The 27321-nt window shown below is 41.4% G+C and overlaps 1 protein-coding gene and 1 long non-coding RNA gene across 2 annotated transcripts in view; one reads left to right on the forward strand and one right to left on the reverse strand.

Moving 5' to 3' along the window:
• Positions 1-15717, reverse strand: part of SMS (spermine synthase) — a 44750-nt gene extending 29033 nt beyond the window's left edge. The window contains exons 1-2 of the mRNA XM_042036312.1: positions 15551-15717; positions 316-436 (exon numbers count right to left, since the gene is read on the reverse strand). Coding sequence (XP_041892246.1) covers positions 316-436; positions 15551-15602 — 173 coding nt within the window. The 5' untranslated portion in view covers positions 15603-15717. The remainder of the gene's footprint in view (positions 1-315; positions 437-15550) is intronic.
• LOC121668469 lies at positions 14804-26672 on the forward strand. The gene is made up of 5 exons (XR_006017394.1): positions 14804-14981; positions 16929-17008; positions 17310-17524; positions 21694-21741; positions 24471-26672. It is a non-coding gene; the product is annotated as an uncharacterized LOC121668469 (long non-coding RNA).
• The last annotated feature ends 649 nt before the right edge of the window (positions 26673-27321 follow it).

The raw sequence follows: 27321 nt of genomic DNA on the forward strand, positions 1-27321 counted from the left end.
TTTAATGGTCAGAAAAATTACAAATACATTGAACTGACTGGAGCTGTCCTGCATCTGGAAGGACTAGTGCTGAGACCAAGGCACCATTCTATGGTACGGACCAGACTGATCAGTTCAACCTTCTGATATCCGAACTGCAAGATGACATAGTCCAGATTATGAAAAAGATTCTGCTTTACCATAGCTACTTCATACACAAGGCTGATAAAAGGACAGCTTACCCTGTCAACACTACAGGAGGTCCAATAGATGGAAAAATAGGTATTTTAAGGAAAGATAGTGGGGACATAATCTAGAGGAAGAAAATCCACTCACCTGCCATTTTTTTTGATGTAGGTTACTAAATAACCATGGTCTTCCCAGTTATGAACTGTTTCTGTCATTCCCTGCTCCTGAAAAATGGGCTGTAGAGCTTTAAGAACGGCATTACAATCAGCTGCAAGATTAAGAGAGAAGAAATAATCAGTGAGGATTTTCCACTCAAGTTACTTCTGCCCTTTTTTAGGGGCTGAAAAGTTTATCCTGACAGATTGGATTAACTTTTCTTTAAGTACCATGTGAACAATCTTTCATTTCCTCTTCCACCCACCCCCATTCTCCCTAGAGATATTTCTCAGTGCATGGGTATCCAAACAATTTTCCTTTAAATCAGTTTTTACACCTGAGCAAAAATGATTATCTACTATGGATGTAATGAGAGTATTTTAATTACGGCTACTATTGGTCATCTACTGTATCACAATCCACACAAGTCTTTATTCATATAATTACTTTTAAAATCACTTAACACACAAACAGCAATCCAAAAAAACCCACAGCACTGACAAGAAACTCCAAAAAAATGTTGAGCTGTAGTACTGGGAAATTACAAAGGCACTGAAAACTAACCTATCCGCTCCACCCCTACACAAACAGCCTTTTTTCTAATATCCAGGTGAGAGCAAGTTCCCAGTTGAAATCTTCATGACGCTATGGAAAAGATCACTCAGAAGAGCACACAAAAACTCACTTGGAAATAACTGACATTACTCTGGTACAATTACCTTCAAAAGCAAGGTGATAATTTGTCCATAAAGGTATTTAGTCAGTCAGAATATGCTGAGTTCAGAAGCCTTAAGTTTGCTGTACAGTTTTGTGGGTTTTTTGTTACCCACAACATAGCTTAAATGAACAATTTTAGTTTCTTCAAACAAGTGTCTCAAAAACAAGTTGCAAGTTTTGCCCGTTTATTTTGGAATTCACAAGGTGAATTAGTGGAGGATGCTCCTAAAGCTGCACTTAGCAGAACAGGAACAAAACTGGAAAGACTATTATACCAGTGTCAGTGAGGAGACCTAACATAACATTCATCTACAGGCCATCTCATTAAGGCAACTAGCATAATTTCTGCTTCACAAAACACAGAACTAAGCCACTATGGTCAAGCAATACGTCAGCAATGTAACCAGGATTTAGAGTATCTCTACCAGAGAAATCAGCTGGCACAGCCACATACATTATGGAGGCACAGCTTACAACCAAATGCTTCAGCACAGACACAGTCTTCCCCATCATGACTTTCCTAAAGAGTTATTCCCAACATATGTACTTTGTTTTACCCCCTGCTCCCAAAATGCATATGCATTGGAAACCAGTAGAGGTAGTCTGCAGACAATCAGAAATAGTTTCCAGGATAAAATGGAGTTGTACTAGCTACGAAGAACTGAAAAAAAAAATTCTTACCAAATTACCCCTGAATGTTTTAACCAGACAGACTGAAGTAATTGACAGTATTTACTTTTCTTCAAACACAAAGTCAAGAGCAAACCAACTCCCCAACAGCCAAGGATATTTAATAAAAGTTGAAAGGATTTGCTTATTGCTCATATTATCTGATCTTGATGCATGTTCTGAGATAGATTTATTTTTCACCTTCTACATCTCACTCATTAACTCCGTGTTGCAAACTAAAGGAAAATAGAACCAACAAAGCTATTCTGTGAGATCACAGTATATTGTTTAACTGTTGGTTCCTTCTTAGTCAGTAGCACCACTGACAAAACACCACAATCCACTACCATCATGAAACTTCTTCCTTTCTCTACCTTCCTGTAAAAATCTGCATCATCTGTACCAGCAAGATTTTAGGCTTCCTGTCCAGTGTCAGGTTCTACCATGGCACAGGCAATAATTAAGGCTCAGAGTACAAAGCTTGTCTGCCCAGTAACCACGGTTACAGTAGTAATAAGTGGGCCAGCAATCAAAGCAACATGTTTTTCAGACATTGAAAGAATAGATACATGGGACCATAACTATGAGCCACAGTTCTTAAACTGGTTCTGATCTCTGCAGCCTTGCACGGGGAAGGGAACTTTGCAATGCTCACTTTAAACTTGCAGCTTCTGCCAGGCATCAGCACTTGTTGGAGAAGGTAGGAGCAGCTGCTCCAACTCCAGTACATTCACAAAGAATTTGTCACTTCAGACAAGTGCTCCCCCCTTCTTCAGTAGCATTTGCTTCCTTGCCCAACTCCTTTACTTTCTCCGTCTTTTTCAAAACAAACACCTATTTCCATCCTTTACTTATGTCACTACCACAAAACCATTAAAGAACTCTGTTTACTAAAGCATGCCATACCCTCCCAGGGCCAAGAGTAAAATGACATGAAACCCAAGTTGAACTAACTAGTGTCCAACCAACCCCCAAACCACTTCACTTCTGCAGCTCCTGCAAGATAGTAGGAAGATGGTGAACAGACTGAAAACTGAAGTGCCCATAACACATTTAGCCCATTTTCAACAGCTTCAAGGAATCCTGCTAGGTGCATCTTGGCAGACACTGAAGGACAAATCATCACTGGTATTTTTCTGCTTCATGAACATACCAACCCCTCACATACTGTTCATCACTCAGCAGCAGAGTTCTTTGCTAAGAACCCAGGCACAAGGTTGATTAAGCTCTTCCTATTATGCTATTAACTTCAGGAAATTAAAATAACAACATGCTCTTTCATCAGGTATCCTTTCAGTTATACCACACAAGATTTGCCTTGGAGGGCTAATTAATTCTCCAAAGTTGGAGATTCCTTTATAAAATGTTTGAGGCGTAACTGGTTGCTTGAAGGCGTCAGGAAGTTTCAGCAATCTCAGAATCTCTCACCCAAATCCACTTGTCACCACCTCACTCCAAGCTCAGATATGCTCTTATCAAGCATTGATAAGCAAAAAGGACAATGGTGATTAGAACAATAGGAACACCTTTGAATCTACATCTACGTGTTTATTCAAGTAGTCAATTTTTGTTGTTGTTTTTCAGGAACAAAGGAAACAAACTCTGGATACCAAGTATAAAATACTGGTTTAGGTGCTTGATAATTATTTGCCGGAAGGAATGAAAAATGCCCAGAGTTTCACCCTTAGAGAACAGGAACAAAAACCACTGTGTATAGGATTTGAGATATGTATTTTTCAGGAGTTAACACTCAGTCAGAAAGTTTTTGAATCCCAGCACATTTGAAGAGAAGACTTGCAGCAGTTTCAGATGTTCCTCTAAATCTGAGCAGCAAAGCAATCAGTACTTGAAAGTAATCTGTGAATGTGATGCCAAAGTCTAGAGTCACTGTAAGCACCAAGTCTGGGCTCAAGCATCACACTGGCTAGTTCCACCCTGATACTTAAACTCAGTGTTGGAGCGATCTGCTATCGAGCCAGACTATCTCTAAAAATATTCTGGTTTAAGACTTCTTCATGCCCTATGATTAACAAAATTTAGTAAGCTATGAAAACAGATTAGTACTTATTCGAAAATATTCACCCCACTTCCAACTTCAAATTTTTCTTACCCTGATTTTAAATAACTTCTTCTAACAAGCAAGAATATAACATAACCAAAACAATAGAACACATTATAGCACTTATATATGATTCTGCATCTGATGCATTTTTCCCTTGGTAGCTAAATATTCAATAGAGAAAGGTGAAGAAAACAAATCAAATTAAGTGCTTCATTAAGAATACATTAAAGAGTTGGCATACATTAGGAATCAAGATGCAGAATATGCTAAGAGTAAACAGCAACCTGAGCTGCTGGCATATTGTTTCAGTTTAGAGCTGTTTAAGTTGTTTCAACATAGTAAAATCCTTATGTTTTGCAAGTCTAATATTCTTGCACACAGGCACTATTGATCAACTCCAATCTTCAAAAATCTTACAGGAAAAGGAAATACAGAGACAGGGTGGGAGGGCACTACATATAAATGATGAAGGGAACACACCTGATAGAAGAGATTCATTTCTAGGCAGCTGAGGTCCAGGGGCAGCTCAAGACGAGCAGCAGGAGGTGCCTTCAACCTGCTACAGCTGCACACCTGACTGCTCTGGCACTGAGCTCACTACAGTGAAACTGCTGGCCCCCTTCACCACCACCTCTTACTGAAAGTAGTGTCCTCAGGCTCATAGGTGTACAGGGAATCTCTCATTCACAGACTAATCCAAGGCATTTTTCCAGTGCCAATATTGTATCTCAATTTTAACCACGAAAATACTGCAGAATTAAGAGACGTGCAGCAGAAATGTTTAGTGAGCAAGTTGTTCATAATTAAAATCCAGAACCAAGGAGAAGCTTCAGGCTTCTATGTATTTTCCACATCCTAGATTTCCTTTAGCACTAGAGAAAATAGAAAAAAAACCAACAAAAAAGCTAAAAGTCACAACAGTTTATGGCAAGTCAACAGCCACCTCCTCCTCCTCCTAGGTCCCCCTCTCCATTGTACATGGAAGATAGAGCAGTACATAATAGTTTGCAGATAACTTGTTAACACTTAGTCATCAACATCTGCACAGCAATCTTTTTCTTAAAACTAGAAAACTTAAGAATTGTACTACTTTTGTCCTAGCTAAAAGGATCTGCCTGCATGGAAAATGAGTGAGCAGAGCACACTGGTATTTGAAACAGACTATCTAGAAAAGTTTCCACAGCAGTATCACAGGCTCAACTAAAGTCAGAATGCCAACAGCTGCCTCAACAGGTCCTTGTCCAACAACAAAATACCCCCATATCTCACAAGAATGAAAGTATCCCCTCCAAGCACACTTCAAGACCCTGCTTTCATTACTGCCCAGAACAAAGCAGGTAGCTTTTTCCTGACATGTTAACAGATGCAAATGAAAAAATGGCTTTAGCAACAAAGACCTTCTGAGTATTAAGTTTCAAAGTCTCCCATCAGAACACACACACGGGAAGAATCCTTTGTTTTGTCCTTGCCAGCTCTGCAAAAGAAGAAAACAGCAGGAAGCAGAAAACTATACTAAAATTACTCCTTTCAATCAAATTGCACCTATGAGCATCATCCTCATCATATTGGTTTAGACACAGAATTCAACAAACCATGTATGGCATGAGGCTTAAGCGGGGAGCAGGTGGAAATAGTCATCTACTACTCATCCATGAGAAAACAGATCATCGAGTTTCCTACTACACTCACTCTATTGCATTATGTATTACACAAATTTAAGAGTAGAAGGCTGCTCTTTCCAAAAGTTTCCACAGAACACTTGCCACACTCCTAACTTTTAAGGATTTCCAGCTACATGTGAATACAAGCAAATCCACCCACACTGTCACATCAGCAAGTCCATGAACTTACTGGCACTTCCATGTGATCACCACAGCCAACAGGAGTCATTCTGTGCATCCAAGTGTCCTTTAGGAAATTATGGGTAAAACAACTATGAGTCAGAATGAGCTCTCAAAATGTTAAAGATACCCAGCTACAGACGAGAGAATTCAACCCTCTCTCCTCCCCAAATACAAATAATACAAAGGTAGGTGCACTACCACCACCTCTGTATTAGCGCCCTAATCACCTTCAGGAGAGAATTCTACAGAAGATCTCAAGTTTTCAGCAAATACAGGTCTATGAGATCCATCCACTTCCATAATGGAATAAATACACTGAAAAGAAGTTATTCCTTCATCCTTCCTCTACATGATTTGTTGTATTAGGGATATCAAAAATCTAATTTACTGTACACAAAACCAAAACAGATCTTGTGTACTGAATAACCCATGTTGTTTTGTGAATCTAAAGTTCCTGAAGTTTTCTGTAAACTCACCTCAATAAAAATACATTCCAGTATCAGGTTTAGGCTGTTGCCCCTTGAGACGTAAAATCCTAGTTACTGGATTACAATATTAAAAACATCTACTATCAAACTGCAGAATAAACTAAGTACCACCAGTAAGCACATATACAGAGCAAGACTAGTCTGAAGCAGTTTTACACACAACAGCCATTACTAACTCTGAAGTCCACTTTGTAAGGGGCCTTATAACTTGACATTCATTGCATGAAAAGAGTAGGTTTGGCTCCAAATCCTAGTATAAGTGATGTAGCAAAATGCTTTCATTGGTAGCAATATTCCATTTCCATCTAGTATTTTAGGCAAGAACTTATTTTTTAAAAGGTTAAATTGTGAATTTCTGCTACAAGGATAGATAATGCAGTTACAAGAATGATTTCTGTACTTTCAATCAAAAAACACCTCAACATGGAGTTTAATTAAATCTGGGAGAGCAGAACATAAGGTTTACTAGACTATGCCACAGCATTCCCAATCTTTATCTGTATCCCACGAATTTTCAGTCAAACACATTGTAGGGAAGAAGATTGCTACTAAGGTTGCGTAGTTTTATTCATCATTGTGTAGGATCTCTGATACAAATGCATTCTTAGAGATAAGAATCCTTGTATCAAGGAACTTTTATTACTTTAACATCACCTCTGCTGCTTATACTTGCAGCAAAAGCTGAGTACCTTCACTAGAAAGGAGAGAAAGCATACAACAACTTTCTTGTCACTGTCTCTGAGCAAATGCCAGATACCTGGCAGCCATGGTCATTCAACAGCTATTCTATGGTTTGGTGTAAAATAACCATGCTGTTCAGTGCTTCTGAAACACAGCACAGGGCAAGCAACCTAGGTAGAGGGTACAGCAGAGACCAGACCAAAAGGGAAGAATGAAGTACTGAAGAAACAGACTGTAACAGCTCCACAAAACACTTTTTTGTTTTGCCTTCCTCTTCCCAGGACAGCAACCCTTCACACGAGCCAGACTGAAAAGTAAAGCATCAAAATAAAATTATGTTCTCATTCTTTCATGTAAAGCTGGTCACTAAGTCAATGTAAGTGTTATCTCAACAAATAATTTTGATGTTTGCATAAAACACAAGCACATTGCACATGAAGTTAAGTACGCTAACAAAGTCTTTTCAAGCACAAATGAGGGCCTGTCACTGCAACACACATATTGAAAGAACTAGAAGAAAGCACTTGCTACCAATTCAGAGCTCATTCACACTTTGAAGAACAATTTAACATTAGCTGTGAAAATGAAAACACTTAATACATTTTATAAACAGAGGCCATTTCCCCCCCACCCATCAACCCACAGACTGACTTCCTAATACATGGTTCACTCATGGGAAAAAATCAGAGCCTTACTGAAGGCATTTTGCATTTTAAGATCACTCAGGATGGATAAATCCTACTGACCAGTTGAGGAGTCTATGCATGGGACTGTTAACACATACTGCCATGCACTTGTACGCAGATTATTTTATTAAGTCATGTGCACATCGACTCAAGGCTTCAAACAGCTCAGCTAAGTGAAGCAGTTCAGCTTTATTACTCAACTCAACTAGTAGTAGGAAATATTTACTAGTCTCCAAATTTCTGGTACCCAGATCTTGTACCCATGCATTGGACAAGGCACACCAGCCAGAGATCAGAACAGGGCCTCTGCATTACGCCATGGTCCTGCAGAGACACCTGCAGCAACACCTGCAGCAGCCAGGATGCATCCTTTACAGGACTCTCTCTGAAAATCTGTACCAGTACAAATAGATAAGTAATCAGAGGCAGCTCAATTATGAAGAGGAGAGCTCAATTATGAAGAGCATCATCACTCTCATTCACTCTGACATCTACAAACCATTTCTATTTTTGATAAAATAGATTAAAAGAAGTTTTCCTATATGTGGCATCTAATTGCAGCTAGTTATGATGTAGCATCCTACTACAGTTAACAACTTTTTAAATGCCCATCGTCTGGAAATGTGCACAACATATCACAGAAAGTGATTCTCTGGTACCTCTGGAAAAAAACCCAAAACAACAACTTATGGCTCCACTTGAGCCTTAATATCAACAAATGTGATTTTAATGCTTCAACTCCACTAGCTACATTTGTCTCCCAGTAGCACACAACCAAAGTCCATCAACTGGCGTACAAACCTCATTTTATTTCTCCCATTTTAAACCTTAGCATCTTTTGGAATACCTGCAGCCTTTCCACCCAAAAAAACTGTAAAAGAGAAAATACACTTGGTAACAGAACTCCAGCATGTCCAAATAATATCAGCTCTCCTGGTCACTTACATCTTTCAAGCCACTTTAATTACCTATGACCTGACCATCTTCTAGAAACATGTTAAGCAAAGTGATTAGTACTTGTCCTAAAAACTTTCCTCACCTTTCAAGGATTTTGGTATTTAAAACGCATGGTCAGAGAAATGTATCTGAAATAGGAAATACTGATGTGTCAAAAGCAGTCTTCATTTCCTGCAGGAATTTGCTCTACAGCCTCAAACCAGAGCCTCATGAAGAGTATCTCCCACACTGTTAAACCTTCACCTTTGCAGGTGACAGCTCCTTCATGCCTGAGCAAGCAGCCATTGAGAACTTGACATCATGCTGGAGAATCAGATAATTATATTTTCAGAGTTCCAGTCACAAAGCATTTTAATCTTCCAAACTAGAAACCAACAAAAGCAGGGAATGAGTTCATAGCAGTCCTTACTGCTAAAAACGGAAAGCTATTAATTCCTGTATTAACACCTCCTGACAAGCCCCATTTGTGCTCTAACACTCACCAGGGCAGTTCTCGGTCCAGGCCTGTCAGGACTAGACAGTGAGACCTGCAGGGCTCAGCTCACAACAGCCCAGACAAAAGCAAAGGCTGAGCCCACACCACTCAGGAAGCTGCTAAGGAAACATAACCAAAACAGACCCATTTCTGAACTGCCAGTTGCAAACACACCTTTAGCCAAGGTTGATTACACAGTTGCAAGCTCCAGAGATATCTGAGCCTTGTTTAATCCTTATTTACATGGTCTTCACATACAGATCATAGCTAAGGAGTCAGCAAATTTTGTTCACATACCATAAATCAATAAAGTAAAGAGATAAGCCTGTCATCTGCATGTTATCACTGCAATCAGATGTTTCAGCACTTCAGACAATCCAACACTTGACAGAACCAGTCAAATTTAGCTACAAGGATCAGAGACGCCATTCCCTCACAAGAAGTTCAAATATACTTAATGTGTTTTTACAGCTAACGGCAGCCAGCTCCAGCCACAAAAGCAGAATCCGTCTCATAGGAAAAACAAAGCCCTAGCATCTCTAGCATATCAGGCAACAAAAGCACCCACCAGAGAACATCAAATTAAAAATAACTCTCTACACAGGCAAGAGGTTTTACTGATGAGTTTCATTTATAATCTTAGGCTTAAGCTAGTACTGATCTTGACAGTTTCTTGCTCTTTCATATACAAGATTGACTTACTTGAGAAAGAAACCACAAGTTTTCAAGAAAAATATCACATTTTCAATGCCAGTCATCTTTTCCTGCATTCTCTGCTATTTCCGCATTTAGCATGGAATGAACAATGATTCAATATCGAGAACTGCTGATTATCTGCTAAATAAACCAAACCAGCACCAGCTCCAAATTGTCTTTACTACAGCAAGACAGCTCAAAACATGCAAGCAACTGCATTCATGCAGCATTTTCCCAGGTAGAAATTCAGGTAGATGGTGGCAAGAAAGAGCCAACACAGCACCTCCCCCTCAGCATTTAGTTCTCTTAAACACTCCTCTTGCTGGGAGATTATCCCTTCAGAAAGCCATTTTCTTAATTAGTTCTTAAAGTAAGGAAACTCAGCAACAAGGCTTTAAAAAGCTGCAAAACTCAAAACCTTGTCAACTCTTCCCCCCCCTTCAAAAGTTTAGATCAGCACAGCCAAAAATAAGTACATAAAACTGTAGCTCTGCTCTATGAAGAACATTAAGACTTCCAATCCAAACAAAGACAAGAATGGAAATATTATTTTAACTGCATGCAGTTCAAATATTTAACGATTTGACAGCCTAAGTAAAACCTTCAGTACTGAAAGAATATTTAGTAGAGTAGCTCAGACCATCTGATAATTAAGACTTCCGCCCCTGCAGTCTCAGAATTGAGCAATGGACCCAACTCTGCAGACAGGACCAAAGCTACTGACAGAGGATGCTCAGCCCTCAAAGGTCATTCCCTTCTATCTCCATGAAAACATTAATTTGAGGAAAACCAGATCGTGTGCACACAACACATTCACTTATAATTTTTCTTAAAAATTTAAGCATTGCCCAACCCGCACTCTCTCTAAGCCCAGCATTCCCAGAGTGTGTAATTTATCCAAGAGCTTCCTAAGCATTTGTTTTAGTAACTATAGCAGCTCAGGTAATCACTGCTCTCCTCCACCAACTCACTCATCTATGCCCTGGCCCTAAGTATTATGGGCACCACTGTTTGTGCCACTGTACCCTATATACCATGTATAATCCCCCCAGCAATAATCCCAAATAGCAAACATGGAGACAATTAAAACTGATTTCTAACTAATTTGCCTTTCAAAGCAATTTTCTGAAGCAAATAGAAGAACCCAAACCTCACAAAGAGTCTCCACATTACCTCTCCTCCCACTCTTAAGAATAATCTGAAGAACATTAATCAGTTCAATACTCAACAACCAAGAAAACTAAGCTTATATGACACATTCACACATGGATGGAAACGCTCCCATGCGCAAGCAGACTTACAACATACAGTAAATCTAAAATCAATTCTGTACAAGTATAAGGCATCAAATATCTATATACTTTCATAATAAAATCCTCAGAATAAATAACTTGAGGAGTCTCAATTTCATCTCTTCTGACTAACAAAAAGACAACTAAAGCTTTCTGTGCCCCAATTAAGGAAGGCCAGTGATGTGTGTCCATTTTTATAAATGTTAACATAGTCTTCTTGTCTTTTAGGATAGGGAACACTATGGTGTTTGCCTGCTAAAGTTGACTGTTTATCTGCAGGGTCACAGATAAGCAAAATATTTCTGTTCAAAGGCCTGTGATCTACAGTTACTAATTTAATCAGCTCTTGAGAAGACTATCACTGGAAGTCAGGTTATGCTATCCAGCTATCAAAGATTCAACCCTGCTTATATTTAACTATTATTATTTCTAAAAAACTAATCAGATGCCTAATTAGAGTAGATAGTTATAAGGACAGGCAAAAGGCCTTTTTCTCTTTTGACTAGTATATAGATTTTTGTAGTATATGAAAAAATTTATTGAAAAGATTGAAAAAAAGGCAGCTTTTAGCAGAAGTACATGGCTTCATTCATCTCATGCAAATCCATTCCCAAGGCAGTATTGTGTCCCCCCCATCTCAAACCAATACAGAAGGACTTATTTTCTCTAACTCCCCAGATCCATGTTTTTATTGACATTTGCTGGCATTTCCAACAATCTTACAGGAGTGATGACCACAACACTAAGAAATGGCTACATAACAAGTTATCATTCTCAAGATCCTTACTGAGTACATTTGAATCCTAAAGAATGTACATGACAAGCTCCAGAGTCCAGTACCCCAAGACAACTGGACTGCCTGAAAAAACCAGAGCTGTTAATCGAAAGGGTTTGTAACATGCCAAGTAAGTCAGCTAGTGAGAACAACCCACCAGAATCTACACCATTCTGCAGCACAAGCAGTTGCTAATAGCTGCTCAAGTATTAACACTTGACAAAATCCCATCTTCCTCATGCAGAGCTGTGTCCTGTGGATCTTCTCCCTGCCAGCAACAAAGACAGCCTCCATCCTTTACTCACAGAGAAACTCAGAAGACTGAGGATAAAGACAAGTCACACATACCAGAGAACAAAGTAATAAACAGATCCCAGAGAATTACTAACATCTCAAATACTATTTCAGCCTTTATAATCATCTTCAGTCTTGATGGTAGACAATTACAACGATGCCTTTGGATGGCTGCTATGTTAAAAGTGAACAGTCAGAAACATATACAGATTATTTCAACCATGTATAATGGCCCTCAGACAAGCAGAATTCTTAAAAAAACCCCATGTACAGTTATTGCAAGATGCATTGCAATGAAACAAACTATTGTACAACCCTTCTACAAAGTACAGATGGCATTTATCTGGACTTCTTGTAAAGCCTTTGACACAGTTCCCTGCAACATCCTGGTCTCTAAATTGGTGAGAGCTGGACTCAGTGCATGGACTGTTTGGTGCAAAAGAAAGTGGTTGGACAGTCACATCCACAGGGTTGTGGTCAATGGCTCAGGGTCCCAATGGACATCAGTCACAAGTGGTGCCCCTCAGGGGTCCTTACTGCCACCAGTGTCATTTAATATCTTCATTAATGACAGATTAAGGGAGCAAGTGCACCCTCAGCAAGTTTGCAGGTAACACCAAGCTGAGTGGTGTGGTTGCCACACCTGTAGGATGGGATGGCATCCAAGGGGACCTGGACAAGCTTAAGAAGTGGCCCATGGGAATCTCATGAGGTTAACAAGACCAAGTGCAAGCAGCTGCACCCAGGTATGGGCAGCTCCTGGTATCAACAAAAGCTGGGGATGAACAGATCAAGAATAGCCCTGCCCAGAAGGACTTGGGGGTGCTGGTGGGTGAGAGGCTGGACATGACCCAGCAACAGGCATTTGCAGCCCAGAAAACCAACAGTGTCCTGGGCTGCATCCAGAGCAGTGTGGGCAGCAGGGTGAGGAAGGGGATTCTGCCCCTCTGCTCTGGCAAGACCCCATCAGCAGTGCTACACTCAGCTCTGGGGTCCCCAGCACAGGAAGGAAATGGACCTGTTGGAGCCAGTCCAGAGGAGGACACCAAGATGCTCCAGAGGGATGGAGCATCTCTTCTACAAGGACAGGCTGAGAGAATTGGGATTGTTCAGTCTGGAAAAGAAAAGGCTTTGAGGTGTCCTAATCACAGCTTTCCAGTACCTGAAGGGAACTTAAAAGAAAGCTGGAGAGAGACTTTTTCAAAAGGGCATGGAGTGACAGGGAAGAATGGCTTCAAACTGAGAGTAGGGTTCAGTTAGATGTTAGGAAAAAGTTCTTTACTGTGGGGGTGGTGAAGCATTGAAATGGAATGCCCAGAGAAGCTGTGGATACCACATCCCTGAAAGTGTTCAAGGCCAGGTTGGATGGGGTTCAGTGCAACATGGCCTAGCCCAAGGTGCAGCTGCCCATGGCAGAGAGGTTAGAAGCAGATAACCCTTAAGGTCCCTTTCAGCCCAGGCCATTCTATGGCAACTTTAGTTATATTAATACCTACCCAAAAACATACATTTGTCAAAAAGCAAGGACACAGTTATGTTTTGAGGAACAAGAGTGTGCATTTACCACGTTTACAGATTTTGCCTTCTCCAGAATGCAAACAGAGACTCAACAGCTTTAGCTGAGACCTAGAAATAACATGTTATCCTCACAAGATCTGAAGGTCCAAAACCACACATTTTACTAAATGCCATTTCATGGCATTCCAGACCCTTCAAAAGTCTAATTGTCCACCTAAATTGGGGAAAAAAACTCAATTAGTTGACAGTCTATGATTAAGCTTTGAGGTTTAACTCCTGTGACACAAACTACACATGCACATGTCCTATTTAGATAACTCTTTGTGCTTCGGACCCTAAACACTAGATGAGGGGAAAAACTCCACATAAAAAGTACAAACCAACTACTGAGCTGTCACAGCTAAAAGAAAGTTCTTCATGTTTCACTGAAGATGCCTCTTGCGCTAAGACAAATGTAAGCAGGGAAAAATGTTTCTTCCCTCCTTTGATCTACACAGCAACACTTCTACAGTTGGGCCCATCACCCCATCCCCATTTAGGTACATCCATCTTGGTCAGAAAGACCTTCCCCAAATGTACAGGGAAGTGGAAAAGCCTAACTAAACCCAAAGCAATAGTTAAGAATATTACTACATTCTCTTCACAGTTAACGGCATTGATTTTTATATCACAGGGGAGCTAACACACCTATAGCCTATTTTCAATACACCTACTTTTCTCCCCAAAGCAATTTTGATCCTTCTGCAGAAGCCAGTCACTGATGTAACTCCTGAACCCATGACAGTTCAGGGAACCACACAGGCAAAGAGGTCATTGTGGAGGCCGGTTGGTTTCCATGAAACTAGTTTTTACACTAATCTGTTTTACCAATTCTGCTCATACTAGATTAGTCCAGCACAAGGAAAACAGCAGGACTATCTCATTTGCCATTAGGTCACCATTAGTGGCTAACCTGCCCTGAAAAAAACTCAGTGTAAAAGGGAAACGGAAAGGTTTTCACTTCGAAAACCAGAGAACGCTATCCTAAAGCACACTATCTGGGAACAACTGCAGTAACACCTTCCCCTCCCTGGCTCTCAGAAGTGCACATGTAGCAGTGCCACAAAGGGCACGCTTCGCAGCAAAGCCCCTGTGGTCAGGAACCTCTTTCTTGAACCAAGCTTTTAACAGATTTTGTCTGCAGATGCAGGGAACTACCTCCACTGGAACTACCAAACTGGGAAGGAGAAAGGGGTTCGACACAGGAGGCCAGGCCGGCCCCGGGCCCCAAGGGCGGGTGCCTAGAGCGGGAAGGCCACACCGAGCCCGCGGCCTGGCTCAGCACTCAGCGAGGCGCTTTGGCGCCCACGGCAGCTCCCCCCTTCCCCCATCAAACCCTTCCACCCAGCTCGGCCGCTGGGAAACGTGGTTGTCGCCGCGGCCCAAACGTGCCCCCTACAGATACCCGCGGGGTCAGGCCTCGCCACAGCCAGCGGCTCCAGCGCTAATCGCGTCCTCCACCAGGTTCGAGCAGCCCCGCAGTGACACCGCACTCCCGCGCCGCACCCGCGCCTCGCTCGGCGGCAGCCGCCAGCCCGGTTCGTCGCACCGGCCTCAAGGGCGGTGCAGGGGCGGCACAGCGGCAGCGCCGGGGCGGCCTCACGGGTGGCCGGGCCCGGCCGCTCGCCAACAGCCAGGCTCCCCTTCCCTTCGCCCGGCCCTGCGGTTCGGCACCTCCCGCCCCCCCTGCCCCCACGGGGAAAGCGCGCCCTGGGGCCGCCCGGAGCCGCCGCGACCGCCCGGGCCAGGGGAACCCGCACGTCCCCCCGCCCCCGGCCCGACCCCGCGGGCTCCCCCCGGGTCAGGCAGCCCCCGGCGCGGCGGGCTCAGGGCAGGAGGCCGCAGCGGGCCGCCCGCCTGCCGGGGAACAGAGGCGGGTACCAGGGGCTAGCACGGCCCGGCGGGAACGCCGGGGAAAGGCCGGAGGAGGGAGGTGGCGCCCGCACGGGCCTCATCCTCGGCGGCCCTGGCGAGACACCGACACGGGGGGGGTGGGGAAGGGGTGCGCCCCCACCGTCTTCTAGCCCGGTTACCTGTGGCGCCGAGCAGGAAGTCCAGGGTGCTGTGCCGCGCTGCTGCTGCCATAGTGAGATAGAGCCTTGTGCCATACCTGGAGCGGCGGCGGCAGCACGGCCGTGTGGCGGAGCGGCCCTATATGCGCGGGGGCTGCGGCGGCGCCGCGGGGGGGGAGCGCGGCGGGGCGGGGCCGGGGCGGGCCGGGGCGGGCCGGGGAAAGCGGCGGGCCCTGAGACCCCGGGCTGGGCCGCTCGGCATGGCCGGAGAGTGCTGCGGAGCTCGCGGGGGTGCGGCTGACCCGCACCTACCCCCTGAAACGCTGTAATGGTGCCCTGGCGCTGAGGCCACGGAGCGGTCCCAGCGGCAGCAGCGGCGGGGCTGCTGCGTGTCACCTGCTGCCCGCCGTGGGCACGGAGGAGGCCTGCTGTCCCTCCCTGCAGAGGGACCACCACCAGGGAGTCTTCAAAGCCTTTTGTTTAAAGTCTTTTTTATTCATAACGGATAACTGTAAAACAGCGTGCTGAAGCCACAAATTACCTTAATCACATGCAGTTAGTTACCAACCCAGAAAAATAGTATCCAGAAGTAGTTAGCTATAAGACTGATCACAGAATCACAATATCACAGAATCAATTATGTTGGTAAAGACCTCTGAGATCATGGAGTCCAACCTGTGACCGAAAACATCACCCTGTCAACTGGACCATGGCACTGAGTGCCACATTCAGTCTTTCCTTTAAAACGTCCAGGGATGGTAACTCCACCACACCTCTGAGCAGCCCATTCCAGTGTCTAACTAACCTTTCTGTGAAGAAATTCCTCCTAATGTCCAACTCAAATCTCCCCAGGTGCAGCTTAAGACTGTGTCCTCTCGTCCTGTCACAGGCTGCCTGGCAGAAGAGACCGAGCCCCACCTGTCCACAATCTCAGGGAATTGTAGAGATCATAAGGTCACCTCTGTGTCCTTTTCTCCAGGCTAAAAAACCCCAGCTTCCTTTGCTGCTCCTCATCAGATTTGTGCTCTAGACCCTTCCCCAGCTCCGTTGTCCTTCTGTGGACACGCTCCAGCACCTCAATGCCCTTCCTGAATTGAGGGGCCCAGAACTGGACACAGGACTGCAGGTGTGGCCTCACCAGTACCGAGTACAGGGAAAGATGTTTGACTGTCAGTTACTAGGAGCTTTGCCAGCTGGCAAATTCCTTTCATTTTATTGCATGAATGAGAGTGGATTTGCACAATGCCATAGCATCAGTGGTTTCACATGATTCCTCAATTAAATGAAAAGATTTACAAGTAATTGTTAGTGTGTAATCTAATGTGCTACCGTGATTATTTCTATAACTTTCAATAAGGTTTTTTTCAGGGCAAACTTACAGTATCCTTGTTTTCAACAGTTACAGTTCCACACAGGCACCCTGAGCAAAGCAGAAACATTCACTGGAGGTGTGCATCAGAGACGCACAGACATCTGCAGGTCTGTAGTAACTACACTTTCTTCAGATGGTCTTCATTTGACACAAGTCATGCATGAGAGGCTGGGGGTTTTATGATTAATTAGCTAAAATATACAGCTTTGCAGATTCCCATTCAATATCTTTGATCCAATCCTGGATAGTATAGGGGATTACGTAGTTCTGTTTGGGTGGCTTGTGTATGCTTGTTGCCGTTCCATCAGGAACTCTGATTTTTCTTAGTGCCATCTATTTTTTATTTTTATTTAACCAAAATAATTGCTTCCATACTGCTGACTTCAATCTCTCTACTGTTTGTTTGAGGTTTTTTTTTCCAGATATGCAGCTGCCACAAGACAACCAGTAATATCCCTGCAGTTTACAATCTCTTACATCTCAGCTTCAGTTGTGGCTGCTGCAGTGGTTTCAGTTACCTCATTCCATAAAGGATTGATTTTGACTCTCTTCAGTGGGAGCAACGCCTTGTGTTCCATTCAACCTATTACATTGTCTTTCCACTGTGGAATAATTGGAAGAAGGTAATATCAATGCTGCCACCTAAGTACCTTCAAATGTAATTGTTCATACATGCCAAGTGCCTTGCTAAATTATGCCCTTACAAACAAACAAACAAACATCTTTCCTGGGTTTACGGGGGGGAAAAAAAAGGAACATCAATATGTCATCCAAATATTTTCCTGGCATTAGCTTTGCAATTTAAGGTTGACCATTCCAGACTGGCACTTAAAGAAAGTTGAAACATCATCTTTTCAGTTAAATTTGCTGTGGAAAAAAGAACAGTGGCCTTACTGTGTCCTTTTTTATATGGATGAGAATTTTGTGGTTTAGTAGTAGGTTGAAGAGCTGAAGAGGCTAATGAATTATTACAAAGAACAGTATGAAGCCTCTCTTTCTTAAACTTTGATTTAAAGAACAGTTATTAGCCATAAATGGCTTTTGCAGCTGCTCGTTGGGCTAGGTGGAACTGGGAAAGCTGGCAAAACAGCATGAGCAAATTCAAAAAACAGCAGAAAAGAAGAGGTTCATCCTGGAAACTTTGGTAGAGCTGAAGGAAAACATCAACAAGAGGAAGAAACCTGCAATATCAACATGTAGGAACGAAAGCAAACAGTAAATTACATATGGTTTTACAGAAAAATGTAACAACAAAGCCCACAGAATTTAAGCCTCCGTGGGAAGAATCCCATCACTGAGGAAGGAACTAACAGAATTCTCTTCCACTTCTTTGGCATGAGTACTCTGTGCATACTACTTAACTAGGTCATGCCTGGGATATTTTTGGGAATCTTCTTGTTAGAAAATTACACCGAAGGGAATTTTAAAAAGAGCAATTAAAATAATTAGAGAGATGAAGGGATTGATTTATGAGACAAGATCAAAAGATCTGGAATATTAAAACATGTTTCACAAATGCTGTGGAGTTTGGATGACATCATGTTGTTAAGATTAGCACAGACTATTTGGAAAGAGTTTATTCAGTGTGAGATTACGTGCATATTTTGAAACTAGTAGAAACTGAAAAAGTGGGAGAGAAAAAGGTTGAGGCACTGGTTTTTGAAAAGCTTTGTGCTGAAAATCAAGGGCAGAGACCATACCCTCTACAGGTAGATTGGACAGATTAGATAAAGATACCAGCTGATGGGAACAATCTTGCACTGGCAAATAGCTGGAACAAAGGCCTTGCACAGTATGCAATAACCTGCACTAGATGTGTGCTTTTGGCTGAATAACCTCTGTTCTTCATACAGGACCACAGCAGGCTGAAATAGCAAGTGTTTCAAGTCTCAAGGGGTTTTTTTAAGCAGAGTGTAATAGCATTTTCAACCACAGGTTCCCAGTTCATCCTCTCTGACTACATCCACCTCTGATCATTGTTCTGAAAATACTTCACTTACAACTGCCACAGCCCAAAGTTCACCTAGGGAATGAAAGTTAAACCCAACTTCTTCTCATAGACAGCTAAGAAATATCCTTTAAGAAAAAGATTTTTCCTCATTTTTACTCCCTGTTCAGAAATTCATTAACTTCAGGTCCTTCTGAGTCCAGCCTAGAGTTCACTAGGGTTGCTTAAGAATAGTAGACTTTTTTCCTGAATGGTTAAAAAGTTTCTAAAGTGATGACACATTTAAGACAGGAGTTCACAAAGGCTGTGTTAGCCCTTGTTTAGGAATACTTGTGTATCTCACAGATTTATCACTGAGGAATAATGTGGACATCTCACAATGTGAATTGAAACCTTGAAATGAAATGTATTTATTTAAAATATACATACACATGAGTTCTCCCTCCATGCCTGGTTCTGTATATTCAAAGTATTGTTAAACATTAGTGCAACACAATTAAATAAGCAGAATAACATGTGCAAACATGTTACCCCATGCTGAAGTGCCTGCTAGAAGATGATACCAAAATGGGAAAAGCAGGGGCTGCAAACAGAAGAGGCGTAGAACTTGATGCAAACCCTTGAAAGTGCCTTCATCATCTTCGCTGTTTGTGCATCTGGATCAGTTTTTCCCCAGGAATTTTCTTTTTTTGAGCACAGCTCTAGTCCTTAAGTATTTGCTTATCATTGACAGAAGTCATGGTAAATTTTGAGGGGTAGGAGAGGGAAGATAATACTTAATTTTAGAAAAATATTGGTAGGGTGGGATGGGAAAGGATCTTGTAAGTTAGTGGTTGTTTTAGAAATTCTTTGAGGTAATAATGTGGTATCACAATTTTGACCAAACATGAAATTCACCACTTTGCAAAACAGCATTATCTTACTATATAAGACGAAATTAATGTTTTCTAGAGGTGAATAACTGTTTAATACAGCTAAGAAAACTAGAACTGATTGTTGTAATGAATTTACTTCTTTAATTCTTATTTCTACTTTTGTGCCTGAGCATGTTACTGTTTACTAAAACAAATACAATTTATCTCCCCTCTCTTGGACGCTTTCAATCTGATATGTAGGCTTGCTGGGGCATAGCTCTAGAGGCTTAAGAAAAAAAAAAGATAGAAAACTGTCAGTTTCAAATTAAATTTAGGCAGTGTGGAGGCTACATCATAGTGGAAATTATGAGAAAAATCTCTAACTTTAAAAACAAGCATATTGAGTTCAACAGGAAACTTACTCAGGTAGATTACAAGATGAATAAAGACTCTTTTCTTTTTTTCTTTTTTTTTTAATTCTGCAAAGAAAGACCCAGGAGAGTCAAATTATATCATAGGATGTAAGAGTTCTCACAGAACAAGAGAACAATTTCAGGAAGTTAGCAAACTCAGATAAGAGTTGATTACTTAAATAAGTGCTACTATAAATTATAGCAGCTATTATACTCTCTGCTTTTTGAGAACTCTCTGCTGGATTTCAGCCAGAGTGCTGTGTGTGAACCCTTGGGATTTCCTTTGGTCCAAATAGACTCCAGTCTGTTCTCTTTGTGCAGAGGTTATTTACCACAGAGGTGAGACCTCAAGTCCAGTCATCCCAGGATCCTGGTGATCCTGCACATCTTCTTCGGAGACACCTTACTTGTGTTAGAACACTCGCTAATCAGGTTTCAATCTTGACAGAAACTAACAAATTATTTTGATAACACTGAGAAGTAGCCACAGAAACCACTGACAGACCCTTCCTTACCTTTGCCTTCCCAGCAGCATCCTCTTAGCTTAGCCCAGGCCATGCCTCTTAACCTGCACATAATGCAGGTTTGGGGTTGGGGTTTTTTCCTAACTGCCAAAATGCCACAGACGCGGCAGAGTTTCTTTCTGTGTTTCTCTATAGATGTTTGACCATTTGACAGAATTCTCCAGAATCCCAATAGTATTTCCTCACCCCCAAACCAAATACAAGGAAAGGCTAGGTGAACACTGCTTTTCCATCCCAACCACAGTCTTGCCTGTGAACTCACCACATGATGCAGCAAAATTTGATCAAGCTTTCCCTTAACACCCATGTCATCTCTCAGAATAATTATATCCTCTAAGAATTCCCTCTTGGTGTTTGAAAACAGCCTTTGAGGACCCTTTTTTATAACTCCTATCAGATTATCTCCACTATTAGCTCTTTGTCCCTAGTCATCATCTGATCCCATGGGCAGCTCATCAGGTGATTCCCAGTAACACATCAGATGATCATGATCTTGAACAGCAACCAAAGGACTTGCCTGGCTTGTCCACCGTCTGTCATGCCTGTCACATTGTCTGGAGGCACCTCCTCAGGCATCGATAGGGCTTGCCAGTGCTAGTCTTTCTTTATGACCTAAGCTATAGAAGTTACATCTGATGGCTGCATCAGCTTGTTAGAATTACCTAAACCACTCCCAAGTGGTGACTTACAGAGTACAGGACAGGACCTGTGGTTCACAATCAAAAAGAATATAACAGAAAAAATTGGATTCTGTTGCCTCATTTCCCTTCACACAAAGCAGAATGATGGCAAGCTCAGGTGAGGTCAGAAAACTAGTGCTGGGGGTGGCTGTGTGTGACATGGTTGGGACTTTAGGATAGCACTCATTTCCACCAGCAATACAACAGAATCTTTTTTCTTTACATTAAGCTGGTTTTGTTAGTTTGGGTTTTTTTCTGTTTTCTTTCTGCTTTGTCTCTATTTCCTAATAATTACTGTCACAAAACCAGTCATGCACTGGTTTCCCCTGTTACAGTATCTTGTCTATTGATTATAATTTCCCATGGTATGCAGGTGACTTCAGGAAGAGGTTACCCCCAGATATCAAAATACACTGAAAAGGTAAATCTCTTCTTTTTCATCACAGCACTCTGTATCCAGTGGACATAATTCTCCTTTCTTTTTGACCAACATCAGCAGCTACAGTTGAAATAATGTAAATATTATAGCAAACCAAAAGCAACCTGATCAGGGTGAAAGAATTTCTTTTATACCTTGTAAAACTCTTTATATTATGGAAAAATATACATGGGGTGGTAATTTGTAGTCCTAACCTCTCATAACATGAAGATAATAATATTCTTTCTGATCAAAGTGTGTTTATGGAGGGATGGAATCCCTGCACAGAGAAGAATGGATAGTAAATTGATTAAAATTAGAGTAATGAATTAATCCAGACAGCATGGAGGCAGTAGAACAGATGAGCAAAAGAGAAGCAGTGTAAAAAAAACCCACCACAATAGAAAAGATGTTTTACCTTAACTAGATATCAGTAATATGTACTTTATATGCATGTTTTACAGTATTATTTATCATAAAACTGTTCCTTTTAGTTACCTTTTCCAATTCTCTTTTGAGAGATGATGCCTCAGTATGCACTCTCTGAGAAATGCTGATAAATTATAGTGTGAATTTTATTCTCATATCTGTATTATATATATTGGATTCAGGGCTTGCATGAAATTCTGTTGCCACTGAAGTCAAAGAAAGACTTAATGCTGACTTCAAGGGAGCCAGAATGTCAGCATTTGTCTGGTGCACTGCAGACAAGGTTAGACCAATACTCTTTGTCACCTGGTCATTTGACTTTCCAGGCAGAATTGTATGTAACAGCATTCAAAGTATAAAACCAAGGAAAATGAACAAAATGCTTAAAAACATGCCAATAACTCATACTAGCTACAATTTAGTCATAAACTCAACTCAACCCGTCAGAACTCTATAAGGGGTATTACTTTATTGATGAGTTCAGCTTTCTTATTATGAGACGAGGTATTACCATTATGCCTGTGATAAGTGAACCTTTTGGTTGCAAGTGTAATACAAATTCCAAATTAGAAAATGGTCTCTTCCTCAAAGGGATTTCCAGATTAAAGAAAGGTGCCTGTCTAAACAGGACAAGGTGCCAGTGCACAACAGCTGCTGCACGTCAGCCTCTCCTGTGAGCCCTGCGCATGAAGTTCATCTCCTCTAACTCAGATGTCTACAACCAGAAACCTGTCTTTGATCTGGTTGTCTTCACTGCATTCAGAACCAGCAGAGAGCCAGTTTTAAGATGTAGTTCATCACATCTGCATTTTCAACCAGAGCAGATAAAATGTGTTCTGGTTCTATCGGTTGTCTATGGACAGTTCAGGTGAATTCCACATTCGTGGAGTGCTTTGAACAGATTGAATGAATTCCCTTCTATTCAGAGATACTCTCAACATGAAATAAGAATTGCCATGTGGGGATAAGCCATGATTACTTTTTTTAAGTTTTCTCCTTAGCAGAAACTTTTGCACAAACTTCTCCACTTTCTATTGTAAATAAGAAACAGCATGTGCTTAGGAAAGAGAGATGAGTTTTCCAGGGGGAAAAAAACAATACAGTAAGATAATACTGATCCACTCAGCTGGCCATGATCTCATTTTATTGGCTGTCAGACCATTGCTGAGTTCATTAAATAACATCACAGAAAGTCTTTGTGAAAGACTTTGTGGTTTTTCACAGTCAGTTCCTCTAAGAAGTTGTCATGTAACATCTAATTATAAATTTGTATGGTTTTTAAATGTAAGGTAAATCAAAATGTAGAGTCAAGAATATAATCCAAAGTGATTGATCTACAGCTCACCTAAGTACTTTCACAATTAGAGCTAAAGTGCATAAAACAAATTTGGAGAAACAGACAAAAGTTTAGTAGTTAATCCTCCAAAACCTGTGTAAAATATTGGCCCTATTGACAAGGTAATACAATAACAATGTATTGCAATCTGTTACCAAAAGTTCACCAGAACTCAATAAAGTAATAATTGGCAGTAATTACAGCAAAGTGCCTTTTGGAATTGACATAAAAATTTTCAGCCTGAAACAGCCTGATGTAAATATCAGAAAATTTGTGTGTCCTTGCAACCCAGAAGATTGGCAGATAACATATACTGATTGTAGAAGTTAGGTACCAGCTCAGTCTTTACTAAAGTGCCTCTGCTGATGCTTTGAGAGGAACTAGAGCAGTAGCTTAGGAGTCAGGAGATCAGTGTTTTAATGCTTCAATTGCTAATGATTATTCCACCCAAAAAGAGATGATAACAGTACTTTCTTTCTCTATTAGTTTGTACACCCATGAGGATGAAAACTGTTTCAGCTGTGACATTTTAAAAAAATACAAATTCAACAGGCAGCTCTAAATTCCTCTTGTGAATAATGTATATGGTATTCTACCCAAATTTCCATAATGGTTCTTTATTACTTGCGTTTTATTATCTGAGCAATTCCTTGCACAGTCTTTAATATATTCTCCAGTTATTTATCAGGTTGGTTTAGGTTTCTTTTTTTAGGTTTTTGTCTTTGTTAAATTTAAACTGAAAGAACTTCTGGTGAACATAAAATGGCATGTAACGATATTGTCAGTGAGCAAGCAGTTGTTCAAGAGATAACAAATAGTTTGTTTAGAGGTTTTGGCTGCAACACTTATATAATGACTATTATTGCCAGCAACATTAGCCTAGAGTACAAGAAAAACAGAAAAGTAATCAGATAGGAATACTTACCATATGCAAAGTTCAAATGTAGGTGGTTTTTTTTCCTCCTAGCATCAGAATTCTGGAAGGTTTTCTGCAAAGTGGTGAGAGGTGAAAATCTGGAGAGGGAAGATTTTCAAATTTTTAAGGGGATTTCCAATAGAACCTGCAGCTGCTAGTAACACCTGAGGATAATTTTCAAAGGTAGGACTTTTGACTACTGTATCTATTTTGACTTTTGGGCTGAAAATGGTGAAAGAAATGCAGACTTGGAGAAAGAGACAGAGCAAAAGGATTTCTTATACAAAATTCAAATTGTCATTAATTTCCTCTGTCTGGACAAAATTTGAAACAAAAACCTCCCTTGATGAGAGTTATGTCAAAGCATAGGCACTGAAGATCCCAGTTGCTTCAATAGACAAAGACTGTACACATACATAAAGGAAGGGTATTTGTACAGGGTTCTGTAAACTAAGGACTTCAAGTATCTTATGGAATAACATGGAATTTTATTTTCTTTATTTTAAAGTAAGGGTCTTACTTTTGTGAGTGCATGAATCCTGAAAAAAAGCAAGTAGCTATTTTGTTTCCTGTCACTTCCCAATCCCAACTTTACTAGCATGACATGCAAAATTAAGAACGTCAGTAATAGGTAATGTCATTAGAACTTCTCGTGTGGAAACATTTTAATTTTTCAATTTAAACTTCATAGAAGAGTTGGTTTTATGACCTAAAGCAAATGGTTGGAAATTTAGTTTGGTCTGGCTCCTATGCTTTCAGTATTTTGGGATTGCTACTATGCAGGGGTTAAGCTGTAAGAAGAAAAGAATGTATTGTCGTACCTGCAGGATTCTAGAAATCCTGGTTAGGTTTCTCTTCTGATCTAGGCAGTGATATGGTGGCCTTGCTTTTGTACTCTGATGAATTCAAGCTTCGGTGCTCTGAGTGCTCACTACTTCCGGACCTTTTTCCTATTTTGCCCAGTTTTCAGGGGCTATCTGTCATAATCAATGATACTGTGTTTCATTGTGCCAAAAGAGCTCAGTTGGTGTCTTGCCAGTGCCAAAAGACATGGATTCAAAAAGATATTTGAGAATGCTGAAATGAAACTCTTGGATTATATTTTCTTCCTGATTCCTGTTTTAAATCGTGCACTATTGTATTTGTCTTCATCACATACTCAAACTGACAGAGCCCCATGTAACAATAAACAATACTGAACTGCCAGCCTTTTACTGTTTGCTTAGGAAGTGTGTGGAAACTAATGAGAAAGTGTATGAATTCATTTTTGGATCAATGAATGCTGAATAACAGATTTTGCAATAAAAATGGCTCAGGAAAAGACAAGATACATTTTCTGTGTGACAGCCACTTTTGGGTATGTCAAACAAAGCTGTAAAACTTAACCAATATGTCATGCAGACTTCTTGGAACAAATTATGCAGTTGCCTGACTCCATTCTTTCAGAAAACTTTACCACAGATTTTATTGCACTCTGACATGGTTTCTCTGCGGCACTGAGAGCCACGGACACAAGGAGCCCAGGGCTCTCCTGGTGGATGGGACCACTTATCCTTTGTGTTATGGGCAGCTCGGTGCAGCCAGACTTAGTGTGGAGCCTTCGCTGGCTGCAGCACTGCAGGAGTGTAGGAGCAACACCCAGCTCTGCCTTCCCACACACTCTCCTGCATCGAAACTATGTAGATGGATTAAAAGACTCGGCCCTAAGAGATAACAGCTGATCCTGTCATAAACCAGGCTTGAGTACTGATGTCGGGGTCCCTCTGATCTGCAGGCACGGTGTTTGCTGTAGTGCTTCCTAGTGGTATGGAAACAAGTCCCGTGGGATCACATGGCTGCAACAGAGCTGCAGGAGGCAGTCAAGATTGTCAGAGGAAATACTAGTAAGCACCTTACTCTTAAGTACTCTGCTTCCCTGGAAATATGTTCTTGTCAGCATTTCTACTGTCGGATCCCTTCTAGTTATGAGACCACATGATTGTAGTTCTGCCAGGTAAACCCAAGGGACTCTGAAAAATTTCTTTGATTTCTGGATAAGACAGCAAGCCCATTATCACTATGCATTATAGGACTGTTTAGACTACTGACCACTTGGCAACAAATTGGCTTTGCTTCCTATTAGATTTATTTGACGTGCTGGAGTGAGTCCAGAGAAGGGAAACAGAGCTGATGAAGGGTCTGGAGCACAAGTCTTATGATGAGCATCTGAAGGAGATGGGTTTTTTAGCCAGGAGAAAAAGAGGCTCAGGGGAGACCTTCTTGCTCTCTTCAACTACCTGAAAGGAGGTTGTAGCCAGGTGGGGGTTGGTCTCTTCTCCCAAGTAGCAAGTGACAGGACAAGAAGAAATGGTTTTGAGTTGCACCAGGGTTGGTTTAGATTGAATATTAGAAAAAATTTCTTCTGAAAGCATTGCAAGGCATTGGAACAGGCTAGCCAGGGAAGTGTTGGAGTCGCCATCCCTGGAAGTGTTCAAAAAACATGTGGGTAGGGCACTGGGGGGCATGGTTTAATGTTGAACATGGTGGTGGCACTAGATTGATGGTTGGACTTGATGATCTCAAAGGTCTTTTCCAGCCTTAACCATTCTATGGTTTTCCTATTGTTTTTCTTTCTCATTAATGAATAATATCAAGCTAAAAACACAATATTTTTTTTCCTGTGTTTTGTTCAAAATGTAAATGGTACTTTTTGATGGTAAAGAACCCATAGTTTTCTGCTTGTAGGTGATATTTCTGGTCAAATTATGTTGTGAGTAGCATTAGCTTACTTTTGTTAGTAAGCCTCACTTCTGCCTTTATAATAATTAATGAAGCTCAGCTTTAAGGGACAGTGCATGTGCTATTGCCAGAGTAGTCCTATTCATATGGCATCCATCATGCATGGCATATTCCATTTCCTGGA

This window comes from Corvus kubaryi, unplaced genomic scaffold (assembly GCF_017639235.1).
Source record: "Corvus kubaryi isolate FWS band 111438036 unplaced genomic scaffold, C.kubaryi_AGA036_p1.0 133, whole genome shotgun sequence".
Classification (NCBI taxonomy): domain Eukaryota; kingdom Metazoa; phylum Chordata; class Aves; order Passeriformes; family Corvidae; genus Corvus; species Corvus kubaryi.